The sequence below is a fragment of the Juglans regia genome, chromosome 10, assembly GCF_001411555.2.
Source record: "Juglans regia cultivar Chandler chromosome 10, Walnut 2.0, whole genome shotgun sequence".
Lineage (NCBI taxonomy): Eukaryota > Viridiplantae > Streptophyta > Magnoliopsida > Fagales > Juglandaceae > Juglans > Juglans regia.
Window position 1 is genome coordinate 6593205 of NC_049910.1, and position 15919 is coordinate 6609123.

At 33.9% G+C, this 15919-nt stretch overlaps 3 protein-coding genes across 5 annotated transcripts; all 3 read left to right on the forward strand.

The window, feature by feature from the left end:
* Positions 1-867: 867 nt before the first annotated feature.
* LOC109004801 lies at positions 868-5650 on the forward strand. Its single transcript, XM_018983489.2, has 6 exons — positions 868-1107; positions 2045-2375; positions 2972-3629; positions 3714-3913; positions 4006-4250; positions 4390-5650. The coding sequence occupies exons 2-6, from the start codon at positions 2107-2109 to the stop codon at positions 5181-5183; spliced, it is 2166 nt and encodes a 721-aa protein (XP_018839034.1). The 5' UTR covers positions 868-1107; positions 2045-2106; the 3' UTR covers positions 5184-5650.
* An 859-nt stretch (positions 5651-6509) lies between these two features.
* Positions 6510-7674, forward strand: LOC109021950 (photosystem I reaction center subunit N, chloroplastic-like). Its single transcript, XM_019004697.2, has 3 exons — positions 6510-7015; positions 7196-7321; positions 7423-7674. The coding sequence occupies exons 1-3, from the start codon at positions 6701-6703 to the stop codon at positions 7510-7512; spliced, it is 531 nt and encodes a 176-aa protein (XP_018860242.1). The 5' UTR covers positions 6510-6700; the 3' UTR covers positions 7513-7674.
* Positions 7675-9850: 2176 nt separating this feature from the next.
* On the forward strand, positions 9851-14667 carry LOC109004803 (ras-related protein RABC1-like). Of its 3 annotated transcripts, none has more exons than XM_035694422.1 (7): positions 9851-10055; positions 10529-10729; positions 11435-11503; positions 12166-12210; positions 12880-13001; positions 13848-13976; positions 14267-14667. In XM_035694422.1, the coding sequence occupies exons 2-7, from the start codon at positions 10594-10596 to the stop codon at positions 14372-14374; spliced, it is 609 nt and encodes a 202-aa protein (XP_035550315.1). In that variant the 5' UTR covers positions 9851-10055; positions 10529-10593; the 3' UTR covers positions 14375-14667. The 3 variants fall into 3 exon arrangements, with proteins under 3 accessions (XP_035550315.1, XP_018839036.1, XP_018839037.1); XM_018983491.2 differs by having other exon boundaries at positions 9853-10055; positions 12166-12231; XM_018983492.2 differs by lacking the exon at positions 9851-10055 and adding an exon at positions 10168-10378 and having other exon boundaries at positions 12166-12231.
* Positions 14668-15919: the final 1252 nt, after the last annotated feature.

Sequence of the window (15919 nt, forward strand, 5' to 3'; positions counted from 1 at the left end):
GTCTATCTCTTTTCTATGGTCGGTGCCATGTATATGTATACATATTAATTATAAATATAGACATATATATATCATTTTTGTTGAAGTTAATAAAAAGAATACTTTCTCATTCAAATGATTAAAACTTAAATCTCCATAAATCCATTCTCCTTATAAATTAATAGTAAGATCACGAATGTACAGCAATATTTGCAAGGCAAGTCTCTATTCTTATGGTAAACAATAATAATAAATAAAATAAAAAACTTAAATAAACAGATGCTTTATTTTTTGTTTGTTTTTAAGATAATTTTTATCAATTTCTTTTTAGGTTAATTTTTATCTATTTTAAAATCTCATTTTAGGACAATACAAATTTGGATATCATTGCCTACTATATCTGTGAATATGTTAGAGAAGATGGGTCTCTAGCACCAAACTCTAATAATTAGAATAATCACACACCACACACTTTACATATTTTAATATTATTTTATTTTATTTTATTTTATTTTTATTAAATTGATTGAGTTATTCTACTTATCATCTATACACCACATATTTATTATAGAAAAAATAAAAAAATAAAAAGATAAAATAGGTGTGGCATGTAGTGTGTAGAGATAATAAGTATAATTATTCAATATATAAATTCATAAATAAATAAATTAGAATCAAATTTATCTTCCTAAATTAGATAATATAATTCCGTTACCCTATTTACTTTGAGAAATAAAAAAAGAATAAAAAACAAATTGATTTACCAAAAAATAGAATTTTAAACTCCTCTCATTAATCACCGACTTAAAAGAATAAAAGATTGAAAAAATAAATAAATAAAGTAATAGTTAGAGAGAAGTAATAAGTAAACCTAATGTGGGCGTGGCCGTGTAGGAGAGAGGATATGCTGAGGCGACTTTAGAGAAATCCATGTACTCTTTCTCAGCCAACAACTGTTCATCTCACTCCTTGGCTTTGGCTAAAACTGTATCCGTCACCAAGCTGGGACATCGTCATAAACCCTAGCGATTCTGCCAATCCTAAACCCTCTCTCTCCTAAACCCTCTCTCTCTCTCTCTCTCGCTCTCTGTGTGGGTTTTGAGGCTTTTTGGCTCGGGACAATTACTGGTATGATAATACTCTGTCTATCTCTCTCTCTGTAAACTTTTTGATTAGGAAGTATTATACCACGAATGGGATTTGTTGTTCGAAGAGAGTATATTGTTTTGAACATGTTTTTACATACATTTCTTTGTTTTATATTTTTCCTGAATATGGAAGTGTCATTTGTTCAGTTGAAAGATGCTTCAGAACTGCTAATTTCTACTGCTGTTATTTTTTTCGTTCATCTAATTACTGGTCCGCCAGCTGTTATAAGTGAGAAAATTTCGGGTTTCCCACCTTTGGATTAAAGTAATTGTGTGTCGGTTTTGTGGAGGCATTTGAAACCTTGTTTTCCTCGGTCCAAATTTCTGTGTAAAACATGTTTGGATTTTGTTAATCTCTGAAACTTATCTAATTTTGATTTTTCATTGCTGAGTGTTCATCCCTTTAGCCCCGAGCTAAGGAAATGATAGAAAAGTATCTGATCTTTTAGCATGCCCCATTTTTTAATGCTGCGTACTCTGCGACTGTGGGTGCCTCGGAGTCAATCAAGGTTTTTGTTGAATTCATCAATGTTTTAATTAGATAAACGCAGTACTTGATATTGCTATCCCCCTCCAAAAAATAAAGGAAAGAATGCCTGATCCTTCTCGTCTACCGTGGCGTCACGCATGGTTTGAAAGAAAAATATACATGTAAAATTGCAAAAGTTCCTCTTACTCTACTGATCAAGAAAAAGAGAACTTCCACTTACTCAGCCAATTGATGACCCTTCTTCACTGTTTGAAAATAACTTTCTTCTTCCATTGTGGCAAAAATAAAGGTTTTAGCTGAAAGGGTGTATCACATAACAACTAGTAATGATATAATTAAAGTTTCTGCTTAGCACATTTGCCTGTTTTGACTGTCTTACCATCAGTATTTGGTTATTCTATCTTATTCTGTGCTCTTTATGTTGCAGATAATGTCGTGCTAATTTTAAGCTGACCAGCTTATATATCCGAGGGTAGCGATCCACGGGAAATGGCTATAGTAGAATCCATACTTGATATCCCTATTCAAGATCCACCAGAGGAAGACTTCTGCTCTACTGATTTGACTTGGACCAAGTTTTGCACTTCAGAACGTGAAGATGATGTTGCCCTCATTCCTTATGAACGTGTTGATGCATTCATAATTGGTGAATGCTCTAATGTAGAATGCCCAACACGATTCCATATTGAGAGGGGAAGAAAACGATCTTTGGGCAGCTTGAAGGAGTACAAGAATGATGAATATTTGGAATATAGGCTGTAAGTTTCTAGTGTGCTATGTAAACTTCATATCAATTTTTGCTATTTTAATTTTTGGTCGATAGAATTCCTGTATTGCATGTCATGAACACTGTATAAGACATTCCTGGCTAGACACCACTTTTGATGGTTTAAAGCCACAAAAGCTTTTCAGCATGAGTGATCTCTGGATCTGGCACTCAGATGACATGAGTCTAAGAGACCTTTTTTGGTTCTTGGCATTTCTGTTTTTAAAATTTGTGCTTGTTTTACCAATCAACAGACGTATACTTGATTTAATGACATTGTTTTTTTCCTCCAATTATTCTTAAAATTTGTTGTTGATGTTATGACCTTTTTTATTAGTAGGTTTTGATGTTATGACTTGGGTTTGAAAACTTTGTTATGGACGCCACTTATAAAGTAACCCACCTATTTAACTGTTTGCTTTAGCTTAACATATATAGATAAATAATACAGCTTTGTGGTGAGGGTCTAGTTGGATACAAAAATTATACCTCTATTTGTGAAGCTTCTCAAATTTGCTTATGTTAATTCTCCTATTTTGATTTTTTATATTGCTCATCAAAAAAATTCTCCTATCTTGATTCTTGAAGGTATTGGTGTTCATTTGGACCTGAAAATTATGGGGAAGGTGGGGGTGTATTACCTAGTCGAAGATATCGACTTAACACCCGCAATCGTGCTGCCAGACCTCAATCCATGCGAGGTTGCACTTGCCATTTTGTGGTGAAGCGCCTGTATGCTCGTCCATCACTTGCACTTATTATATATAATTATAATGACAGGCGCCATGTAAACAAGTCTGGTTTTATCTGCCATGGGCCACTTGACAGAGATGCCATTGGCCCTGGTGCGAAGAAAATTCCCTATATCTGTAATGAGATTCAACAGCAGACAATGTCTATGATCTATCTGGGGATTCCTGAAGAGAATGTGTTAGAGAAGCACATAGAAGGGATTCAACGTTACTGTAGTTCAAATGCAAAAGTTAATAGCCTTGCTTCTCAATACGTCCACAAACTTGGGATGATTATAAAACGATCTACCCATGAGTTGGACCTAGATGATCAAGCTAGCATCCGGATGTGGGTTGAACGCAATAAAAAGTCTATATTCTTTTATCAGGATACTTCAGAAGAAGATCCTTTCATTTTGGGTATTCAAACAGAGTGGCAATTGCAACAGATGATCCGTTTTGGCCATCGCAGTCTGATTGCAGCTGATTCAACATTTGGCATAAAGAGACTCAAGGTAACTAGTTTATTGATACTCATCTATACTACTTATAGAAAAAATTATTAGAGGGTGCTTACATCATTATTTGTTGAGTTGCAGTATCCCTTGTGCACGCTTCTTGTATTTGATTCAAGGCAGCATGCACTCCCTGTTGCGTGGGTTATCACACGTAGCTTTTCAAAGTCAGATGTGTCTAAATGGATGAAGGCTTTATTTGATCGAGCTCGTAGTGTGGAGCCTGGATGGAAGGTCAGTGGATTTTTGATTGATGACGCAGCAGCTGAAACTGATCCCATAAGGCAGGAATCACTTCCTCTAACTTTCTGTTTTGGGGAAAAAAGCTAACGATATTAATAGAGTATTTTTCTGACAATATCGATGGGTTTTTCAGGGATATATTTTGCTGTCCTGTTCTTTTTTCTCTCTGGCGTGTTCGTAGATCATGGCTAAGGAATATTGTTAAGAAATGCAATAACATTGAAGTTCAGCGTGAAATATTCAAACGATTGGGGGAGATAGTGTATAGCATGTGGAGTGGAGTTGATACTCGCCTTGCCTTAGAAGAACTGGCCAAAGATTTTGTTGATCAAACTGCTTTTATGGAATATTTCAAGGCCTCTTGGGTGCCTAAGATTGGTTCGATCTCTCTCTCCCTCTCTCTATGGGTTACATTAATGCACATGCAAAGACATGCACACAGTCGTACAAGACACACAATGTGTGCAACTGCCTTGAATGTTTTTCATCTCTGATTTCTTTGCTTTTTGCTTAACAGAAATGTGGCTTTCAACAATTGGAACTCTTCCGCTTGCTAGCCAGGAGGCATCTGGTGCCATAGAAGCGTATCATGTGAAGCTTAAAGCCAAACTGTTTGATGATTCGCATCTTGGTGCCCTTCAGAGAGTGGACTGGCTGGTACACAAGCTGACTACTGAACTGCATTCAAGCTACTGGCTTGACCGCTATGCAGATGAAAGTGATTCTTTTCAAAATGTGAAGGAGGAATATATTGCTTCAACATCATGGCACAGGGCACTACAGATTCCTGATTCTGCTATTACCTTGGATGATCAGAACCGCCTCTTTGCGAAGGTTTTAAGCCAGAAAGATAGCAACCTAGCACGTCTGGTATGGAATCCTGGATCAGAGTTTGCGTTTTGTGATTGTTCATGGTCAATGCAAGGAAACCTTTGCAAGCATGTAATCAAGGTCAATACGATATGCAAAAGTCATCATGGGTATCAACCTTCAATGTCTTTTCAATCCTATAAAGAGATATTGATAAATCTATGGAAAAAACCAATGGATGATTCAGTTTCACTGGATCTGTCAATAGCCTGGACTCACCAGATGCTAGATCAAATTCAGAAACTTGTTGAACTGACTAGTTCTAACGACATTGGCTCTGTGGTAAACAATCTGCCATTAAAATGGTTTTCGAAGAAAGGTAGGACATATGTTGGCAAGCCATCCTCCGTTCTGCCTCTTCCATTTAGTTCCAAGGGTATGAAGACTGCTGTTGTAGGTAAGAAGAATCGGAAGCGGAAAAGGTTGTCACGATTAAGATAATCGCATGAGTTGATAGATACAGGGTTTCTTCTTGGATAGTCTGATAGATACAGGATTTAACTTCATACAATTTTTTCCTAAATTGTTCCAAGTGCCGATTGCCCATCTCCATTTCTGGTATCATGAAAGATGACAAGTAGAGGATTAAAGGTTTCTTCGGTTTTGCAAGAGTCTCACATTTATAGTTGAGCAACCGTTAAGGACACCTTCCTCCATTTGAGAATATCAGTGGAACCTTTACAAACATGTGCTTTGGAGTTGGGTGGCATTCTTGAGCAGTTGACTCTCTTTTCTTCATTCGCTGTCTTGAGCTCTGTGCGATGTATTCTACATTTTTATTCTCTCTTTCGTTGGGTGCCTTTTAAGTGCGTAAATGTTCTGATAGATAATGTTGAAAAACCATATTATCATAATCATTTCATGTAGACTTTCATCACAGAAGTATGTATATCGATTAATTAGTAACATGATTTTTTGAATGTCATAGAATGTTTTGCTTGCAGACTCGTACCGAGTCAACTCTTGAGTCGGGAGAGTCAAGAGCCTCAAGGGTGTTCATATTTCTGGTCTATGAATTAGCCATAAAAAGAAAAGAGTGTTTTTTTTTTAATAAACGTACAACTTTTGAACTTTTTATATCAAATTGATATGTATTCTGTTTGTCTTCACGTTTCTTTTCCTTCTTACAGGTCCCATTGCACCCAGTCTAATATTTAGGCCCTCTTTGATATCGAAACAGGGTCTCGTCTTGTTTTATCTCATAATTATAATTTTTTAAAATTTTTATATAAAATATAATAAATAATTTAATTTTTTTAAATTTTAAAATAATAATAATATTAAAAAATAATATTTTGATAATATTTTATTAAATTTTTATCTAAAATTATTTCATTTTACTATCTAAACGGACCGTAATTTCCTAACGGCCACTTGGAAACCATCGGATTTTGCCAAAAGTCAATTCGTAGTTGATACTTTTCAATATAATAGTCAAAATCTTTGTTTGAGGGACAAAAATATATTTAAAAAATAAATAAAAATCTTAAACTAAGATTCTTTTATTTTTAGAAACCCCTCCATGTTCTTTTCTTATTACTTATTTTATCTTGGCTGAGCTGATCTTTTCTTTCTCTTTCCTATTTTGTTGTGAGCTAATAATGTCCTGTTTCTTTTGGGAAACTGGTTCTCATTACCCTGATTTGAATTGGGTCTGTCCTCACTAGAGAGATATGTGGAGCGCATATTTTGATTCCGGAAGTGGGGCCAAAATTATAACTCACCACAGAAACTCAATGCCCATCACAAGCCAGAAAGAACAGAGTTTGTGCCAATAGGAGTGAGGCAATCTCACCTTATCCACACTCCCACCACAACCTATTATCACATTCATTATCAAATCACTCCTTTTTCAATATCCATAACCCCAAAAACAGCCATTAACCACACTCTCCTCACCTTTTCCCTAGCTTATTGGAAATAAAAGTTATTTTCCTGGTGTAATCAGAGTTGCAGCAATGGCAGCCATGAACTCCAGTGTTTTGGCATGCAACTATGCCATCTCAGGCGCTGGATCGCCCGAGATCAACGCCAAGCTTGCTTCCCTGCCTTCCGTGGCATCCTCAGTTGTGACTGGTCGCAAGTTTCCTGTGATCAGGGCTCAACAGGCTAGAGTTTCTGAACCAAAAGAATCAAGAGGGAGCGAAGGAAGAAGGGCTGCATTGCTTTGCCTAACAGCTGCTCTTTTCACGACTGCTGCTGCTGCTGCCTCCAATTCCTCTGCCAATGCTGGGGTCATCGAAGACTACCTTGAAAAGAGCAAAGCCAACAAGGTATATTTAACTGCTTTCTTCTGTCATGAACTTTTGCTAGTCATATTGGTTAACTTAGGAAACATCATGCTGCTGCTGCTGCTGCTGCTGCTTATTTTGTTGATTTTGGCAGTATAATTACTTAGTTGTCATCTTTGGTTTCTAATATGGGACTGAAACCAAGCTTGAATATTATAATAGGAACTGAATGACAAGAAGAGGTTGGCCACAAGTGGTGCAAACTTTGCACGAGCTTATACAGTTCAGTTTGGCACATGCAAGTTCCCTGAGAATTTCACCGGTTGCCAAGATCTTGCCAAGCAAAAGGTTAGACTCTTCAATGACCAGGAATCATTTACTTACCTATACCTATTTACAAATGGGTTTTCTTTAACTGATTCTCCTTGATTTGTTTTCTGTTTATGCAGAAAGTGCCATTTATTTCTGACGATTTGGCGTTGGAATGTGAAGGGAAGGACAAATTCAAGTGTGGTTCCAATGTTTTCTGGAAATGGTGAGGAGGGAAGGGAAGTCTTTTTACCTTCCGTACCATGTACTACTTTTCTCCCACATGTACCTAAATTTCTGTTGAAGAAACTCTACATACTTGTGTCTTGCAATCTTCTTCCTCAAGTTCAGCTTTCTTTCTTTTATCTATAAATCGCCATTTGTTAATTTAATTTCATCAATTGACAATGAAAACGAAACATGTTTCTTGTCCATATCTTTTATGTGATATGGATAGTTACCAACCCCCAAGGATCTGCACGAGTTATCTTTCCAAATTGCTTCCCAGATTGTGTGTATGTAGGCATTGAAACGAGCTTTTCTACTTAGAAGTCGGTGTAAAGAACATCATCCTACCATCAAAGAAAATAAACTTCTATTACAAATTAAATCGTACCATGTCAACTATGTAAAGGTTACGTCTCTACACCTGCATGTAAATGTATTTTTTCATTTTCACGGGAGGCCATTTGCCCCACACCATGTCATATCATGAAAAGTTTCACGCACAAGTTGGAAAAAAACGAACTTTAAAATGTGTACAAGCCCACAAGCAAATGGTCGTCTTTGAGGAAGATTCAGAGTACCCAAATGAGCCTAAAGATAAGGGGATTGAAGTCATTAAACCAAGAAAAATAGGGTAGAAATTAAATGGATAACCAGGTAAGCCATTAGCCAAGCAATTTGAGTATACGCAAACCATATGCCATGTCGAAGCTCCTCTGAGAATGATGTTCGAAGCTCCCATCCACATGATTCCACACTCTCAATGTAAGAAGAGTCTTCAATCCACACATTGTTGCTCGAGTCTTCACCATTAAATCGGAAGTTAAAAGCTCAATGATAATGTCTTTTATTCTCGTTTTTGCTCTAAAAGGATCGACAACATAATTCGACACTGCAATCTACTAAGAATACGAGATAATGGATCGATGCCATCGGTATTTGGTGCATTGAGAGAGGCCATGATTGTCATTTGTCATTCCTTTGATAATCACTCTCTCACTCTTCCTTGAAGGCAATGGCTCTATTATAATAGGCCATTCTTCAAGGTCCTATATAAATAAATTTTTTTAAGAAAAAAATTAGCAAATGGCTAAAACAATTGTAAAATCAATCTTTTAGGAACCATTTGGGCTTGATTGGTTAAACATCAGCGTAATGCTAGATATAATTTTAATATGTGCAAGTTTTGCATACTATTTTTTTAAAAAATAGTCATTTTAATCTAATTATGTGCATAAAAATACCAAAATTTGGGCAGCCATCTCATTTTTTATTTTATTTTAGTGAATTTAATTAAATGTGTTTTTTCCATCTCTTGATTGTAAATAAATTTATTTAATTTTACATTTATACTTATCTAAGTATATTATTAATTAATATTCCATAAGGGATCAACTTGATCTATATTATAGAGATTACTTTTTAAACTTTTTGAGGATACGTTTGAAATTGGACAAAACTTGAGAATGAATGGATGAATAATATCTTTCTTCTTTTTTAATACAAAAATTATATGTATAGTAACTTTTGTCTAATCATATTAGAGTAGTCGGATTAGTCAAAGTTAAATAATATTCTTTTTATAAATACAAGAGAAATTTAACTTTTAACTATTCTATTTACATAAATCTCCACATTAGAATAACTATTTTTTCATTATATAACAATAAAATAATATAAGATGAATTTGATTTTAGTTATTCACAAAAAATCTCCACATCAAATTATTCATTTATTCATTATATAGTAATATATAATTAATAATTTCAAAAATATTTAATTTTTTTAATATTTAATTTAATTTAATTTATCATATTTTACTATTCTACCTATTATATATTAATTAATAATCATATTCTTATTAAATTAATATATCACTAACTTAAATTAATATATCAATTGTGATAAAATATGTGATAGAAAAGACGGGAGAGAGAAATAATTAATAAAATATGTATTTGATGTATGTACAGTAACTTTCAAATTTGAAAAAAAAAAAAACTTTTGAAAGTTACTGTAGCTAAATTCGAAATATACATTTAGCTAATATATTGTGAGCAGATTTTGCTCTCTAATAGCTAAATACTTAATGGATTTAACTTTTAGTTAATCCATTGAAGATGCTATTAGTTTCTTTAAAAAAGTCAATCAATCAAATAAAATGAAAAAAAATTATTTTAGTCACAAAACAATTCTATAAAAATAAATTTACAAATTGACGCGATTTAATGTGATACATTAAATTATATATCTATTTTTTTTTGTTAAAATAAATTTAAATATTTATGAAATCATTTATAAATTTATTGTCCAGAACGACGGTATCACTCGGATTAAAAAAACGGAGAGAGTAGTTCATATAAAAGTCGGTGGAAGCCTGAAGGCTCCATACTTCTCATTGCAATTCCGTTCATACCCGCCCCGTTTTTCTTGGTTTCTGCCAGCGGTTTCTTCTCTTGCAATATTTACCTTTGTTCTCAGCCCCCCTTCTCTCTCTCTCTACGACTTTCTAATTCATCTCCAATCTAACGATTTCGTCACATTTCTGGTATTATAATTTCCTCTATATATGGATCTATGTATTTGTACATGTGCTCTTGGTTACCGAAAAGGGCAGTGCTAAATTGAATTGCTGAGAATTTTGAATACACTGCGGACAAATGACTGATGCAGTTCCTAATATTCGATGTCATATCGTGACTCATTCTTTGACACAACGTGTGTGTGTGTGTGTGAATCTTGAATTTCGTTCTCACTTTTGAACTATGTCAGTACACTTTTGTGTCGAAAGACATTGTATTTGAATCACAAGTGACATAACCCATTTATTTCTGGGTTTTAATAACAACTCAATTGGGATGTCTGAACTGGGTATTTCTCTGTTTTTCTTCTCCTTTTTTATGTTATATATTATATCGCTTTTCTTCTTTTCGGGTGATAGATGTGGTTTTGATGCTATAAGCCTATATATATGTACCCAGATTTCGATTTGATAATTGATACACTACTGTTGTATTGCAGCTTGTTGCGTTGGTTGAAATCCGGTTCTATCTTTTGGGTAAGGCATTGCTTGAGAGTGAACTTCAATGGACTCAGCTTTGAATCACCCCGAGTATGATTACTTATTCAAGTTGTTGATGATTGGGGACTCTGGCGTTGGGAAGAGTAGCCTACTTTTGAGTTTTACATCTGATACCTTTGAAGATCTATCGCCTACAATAGGCGAGTCTTTCCACACAAAAGTTAATATTAACTATTAAGCATTGGATTTTGGTGAGTTAGACATGAAAGCTTATTTATGGAATGGAATAAGCTTATCTTGACGTGTAATGGAACAATGGGTTTGTATTAAATTTTGCTTCTGCATTGTTGCTGAGAAACTGGAGGAGAAAAAAGTTTTTTGAAAAAACTAGTAGATTCTCTTGTTTGATGTTTTGGTGCTAACAACTCATGCAAATACTCGCATTGACTCGGTTTATGCCAGTTTTGGTTATTTTGGGTCTCTAATGATCAGATATATTATTTAAAATTTTGTAATTAGTTGCTTCTGCTGCATATATCGATGACTGGAGAGAGCATTTTCTTCTTTCAAAGACATAAAATTTAGTATATTTGAATAATGTGCCACCAGAGTCAATTCTTTTTGGCATAATGTTGTTTTTGGTCAGAAAAATATCTGCAGTTGCTTGACAGAATATTTGCTTGTCTATCAATAGGAAACTCGTCAATGTTAATAGACCAAAGATCTGATTACTGTACTCCATTTTGTTTTGTTTCTCAAGTCTTGGCTAATAATCTTTGCTTATGGAGAACATGGCAATTGCATCATGGTTTATTATGACCTTTAAACTCATTAAAGTCTACTTCCTTTGCTCGTCACTTTTCAGTATGCCTTGATTTACATCTCTTCTTTGCTTTCTCATGCAGGTGTTGATTTCAAGGTGAAATACGTCAACATTGGTGGCAAAAAGCTGAAGCTTGCAATCTGGGATACAGGTAACTCCAAACGTGTGTTCATGGGGATGGCCATTTACTTATTTTGCAAAAAATGTGGTTTTGATACACAGACACATGTCTTTGTCTGTTCAAACATGCATATATGTGTACTTGTGTTTACATTTTAGCAGAATTGTCAAATTTTGGGTCAAGTTCTTTTCACCAAATTACTCCTGATATATAGCAACAATGATTTACAATGCATTCATCAGATGACAGATTTTCTATCAGGTAATTAAATAAAATTAAATCTCCAGCTATTAGTTTCTGTTATATTGAAATTGATAGAGGGGCTCATCTGATGGTATAATTTTTTATTCTTTCACATATATATCTCCAAACGTTCTGTTGACTAGAATTAGCATATGCATGCACAAGCCAATTAAGCATGACTTAAAGTAGAGTTATGGAAGATGAAGTTATGGGTTATCATTACACTGACTTCTTGTATCTTAGGGTAGAGTTATGCACATCACTATCATCAGAAGCCATCTTCTAGGATTTTAATAAGACCACTCATCTGGACAGCTAGACGATTTAACTATCTTTTGTTCTTTTTCTTAATACTAGACCTTCAGGAAGAATATGATTCATCACTTTCTTATAAGGGGGGAAGAATGGCTTTGGCCAAACGTAACTGATATTAATTGTTTAATTTCCAGCTGGTCAGGAGAGATTCAGAACATTGACAAGTTCATACTACCGAGGTGCACAAGGGATCATTATGGGTTTGTACTATTTTTGTCATAACTTCTATATATATATTTTTTTGCCTATTAACTTTTTATGTTAGCTTTATGTGGAAAACTTGGCATTAAATGCATCATCACAAGTTTGTTGGTATGATATGCTCTTAAAGCTTAAAAGTTTCACTGCAATGTCTTCCCTGCATAATACAGGAATGAAAGTCAAAAGGCTAAAATGACAATACGTACTTACCCAAAAATATGACAGTGCTTGTTTTCATTAATGTAAAATTGGATGTGTCCTTGTGTTTTGATGTCAAGGATTGAGAGAAAGTTACCTCTAGAGAACAACAATTTGAAGCAACACCTACATATTTTTCTAGACATGTACCCATTCTTTCATGTCTCAAGACCAAAGTTGCATGGTATTGGATTAGCTGCAAGAGGACACGTCGTGTCTTGCTATACTAACGAATGGGCATCACCATGTTGAAGGGGTGTAATCCAATTGTCAAAAGGAATTCATATATGTGCGTGCAAATAATTAGTTGTGAGAAGACATTAACTTGTAAGCTCATCTAGTTTAAAGTCGCATGGTCAGTTTGTCTGTCATAGACTGCTATTTTATTATTACTCGCTACCATAGAGTTCTTTTTTAAGGTTATTGATCTGGTTTATTCTGTGCAACAGTTTATGATGTAACAAGGAAAGAAACATTTACAAACCTCTCTGAGGTGTGGGCCAAGGAAGTAGACCTCTACTCAACAAATCAAGACTGCATCAAGATGCTTGTTGGAAACAAGCTTGATAAGGTATTCGTGGAGGGATTTACAGATTCAAGTGTTCTTTATCATCTTAATTTCTTTTGCGATGATTCTTTCTTTCTCTGTTTTTTTTTTTACTTATAAAAGAAAACATTAGTCTATTGATGGATATTCAAAATTAGATATGACAGGAAAACTAGCCAGTGGCTTTTAAATTACATATCCCCAATAAAGAAGGGATGTAAGGTGAGAGAGTTTTTTTATTGCGTGGGGGGGTGCACATGCATTTTATGTGTGTCCGTTCACGTGCTTATACTTCTTTTCTGCTCTTTTTATAAAGGGTAAAGAGATTAGTTGAGAACTTGTTGGCTGATATACTGGGATGATTTACCTAGAAGTAGATCGTACTTGGCACTGAATTCCCTTCTATTTAACGTTCAAATGATATCATCCCCAAAGCATGTCTATTTCATAGTTTTATTGTGTATCGGTTTACTTATAAAATATCTTTTCATAGAATTATATACAAGGAGAAGCTCATATCTTGACCAAGAGTGTGCAGGAAACTTATGCATTATCAAAATTATTAGCCTTTGAGATGTGGATATACATATAAAGTATTGGATATGTACCAAAAAGTATCTGGGAGTATTCCTGTATATACAATTCAATGTAGAAGTATCTTTATGATTCTCTTTTAGAAGTATTCATTCCACTTAACCTGGTATGCATATCTCTTTTATATGATCTTATCTTGCACCTTGTTTTCCATATCCTTGTGGATGCATAAATTTGTACCCATTTCACTTGTTCGGCAAAAGTAAATATATCAATAAATCCAAAAGAATGACAATTGAGGATTTCATGCATATGTTGCTCATTTTCCTTTTACAGGAAAGTGATAGGGTCGTGACAAAGAAAGAAGGAATCAACTTTGCTAGGGAATGTGGATGTCTATTTATTGAATGCAGTGCAAAAACTCGAGTGAATGTACAGCAGTGCTTTGAAGAGCTTGTTTTAAAGGTATGGTGGTTGATAAACTTGTTTTATCGTGTTCTCTTCAAGAAAACGAAGTTGGTAAGCTTGTTTTTCTATTTAGCTTCGGTTTATGATTCGTCAGTAACGGGTGTATGTGCAAGAATAGGAATACATAGGGCCTAGGTATGCAAGACGCATACCTTTTTCTTCTTTTGTTTTTTTGGGGGGGTGCATATAGGCTACAAAATGAGAGACAGAGCATTGAAATTTCGTATACTTGAATTATTATGTTCTTTTATGAATAACAGCATGAATGATGATGCAATCATATGTAGATATTGGACACACCTAGCTTACTAGCTGAGAGCTCTAAAGGGACTAAAAGGAACATCTTTAAAGAGAAGCCGCCCCAGTCCGATGCATCCACAAGCGGTTGTTGTTGACTCTGATCCTCTCCAATTTCTCCAAACTCTGGATCTCAAACATATCTTGGTTTCTTCTCAATCCTCGAAGACATTGTGTTATTACAAATATGAACGATGTTAATTGCAAATTACATGTAAAAATCGTGAAGCGAGCTTTGTATAAAAGGGTTGTGAGTTCCAATAATGATATTGATTCCCGTCGTGAAATCTGTTTCAAGGTTGATGACTTAGCATGTGTTGGATATTTCACTTGTACAGAATGTTGGCCAACTCATAAGCATACGTACCATTATGTGTACCTTATTTCCCTATTCCCAGTTTTGGCGTTTTAAACTTTTAAAAGACCTTTCGCCCATACAATAGCACAAGTGAATGCCGACAAGCTCATGCTAATAATAGTTTTTGGTTGGGGCTCATGTGGTAATTGGTATTCTTGATCGTAACATAGGTACCACAGCAACATCAGTAATGCAATATACTATACTTATGTCGCAATTTTATTATGATAAATGATATTTGTAGTCTTTAAGTGTGTAATTTTCACGTATTCATTTTGAAAAAAGGGATAAGTCTCAGACTCATATAAAAAAATTATTTTTTTTAATAGTAGTCCTCATTTTTTTTTAAATAGAGTGCGTGAGGACTGCACAGTCTAGGACTATATATAAATATTATCCCTTTATTATATTGTGTTGATATGACATTGTTTTTTTTTACCATTAGATATAAATATTGTTTTTTAAAAAAGAAATGTTAAATTCATAAAGAAATATAAATTTACAAATTAACATAATTTAAATAAAGAAGAGAATATATGACACGATTCGTAAACCTAATACGAATATAATACGAAATTAGTATGTTTGAATTTGATATGAATTGAGTTTGAGTTAAAATGGGTTGACCCATTAAGACAAAATTAATATACGGGTCAATCCTCTTAACTCGAAACCAACACGCAATAACTTATTTATATTTTATTATTGTTTGGTTGTAATATTGATATATCTCAATATAATTATATTTTTATTGGTGGGATTGTAACTTTGTACCTATGCTCATATTTGTTATTGTTGTGTTTGTAATATTAATTTTATTATAGGTTAAAATTCTGAAAATAATTGATATTTTTTTTAGTAGGTAGTTTTATTGTTTTTTTTAAAGATATTGTGGCTACTAATAAATATGAATTTTAATTTTTATGTGAAATTATGTTAATGAGATTAAATGATATATATAAGTTAATTAAACTCATTTATATGAAACGAGTTAAAATTAGTTATATTGAGTTGACTAATTTTTAATTAATTATTAAATGAATCAAAACGAATGACGCAACACGATCTATTATTTAAATAGGTTGTATAAACGTTTGAAGGTCTAACCTGTTTAAGTAAACGGGTTGGGTTCAAGTTGATTTATATAATCGAATATCTATGACTTGACATAATAGGAACACATCCGCAAACATAAATTGCCAGCCCTAGATTTAAATGTGTCATTATGTATTTTATAATAAAAAAACATATAATCCATTTTAAAAATAGAGTAATGCTAGATATA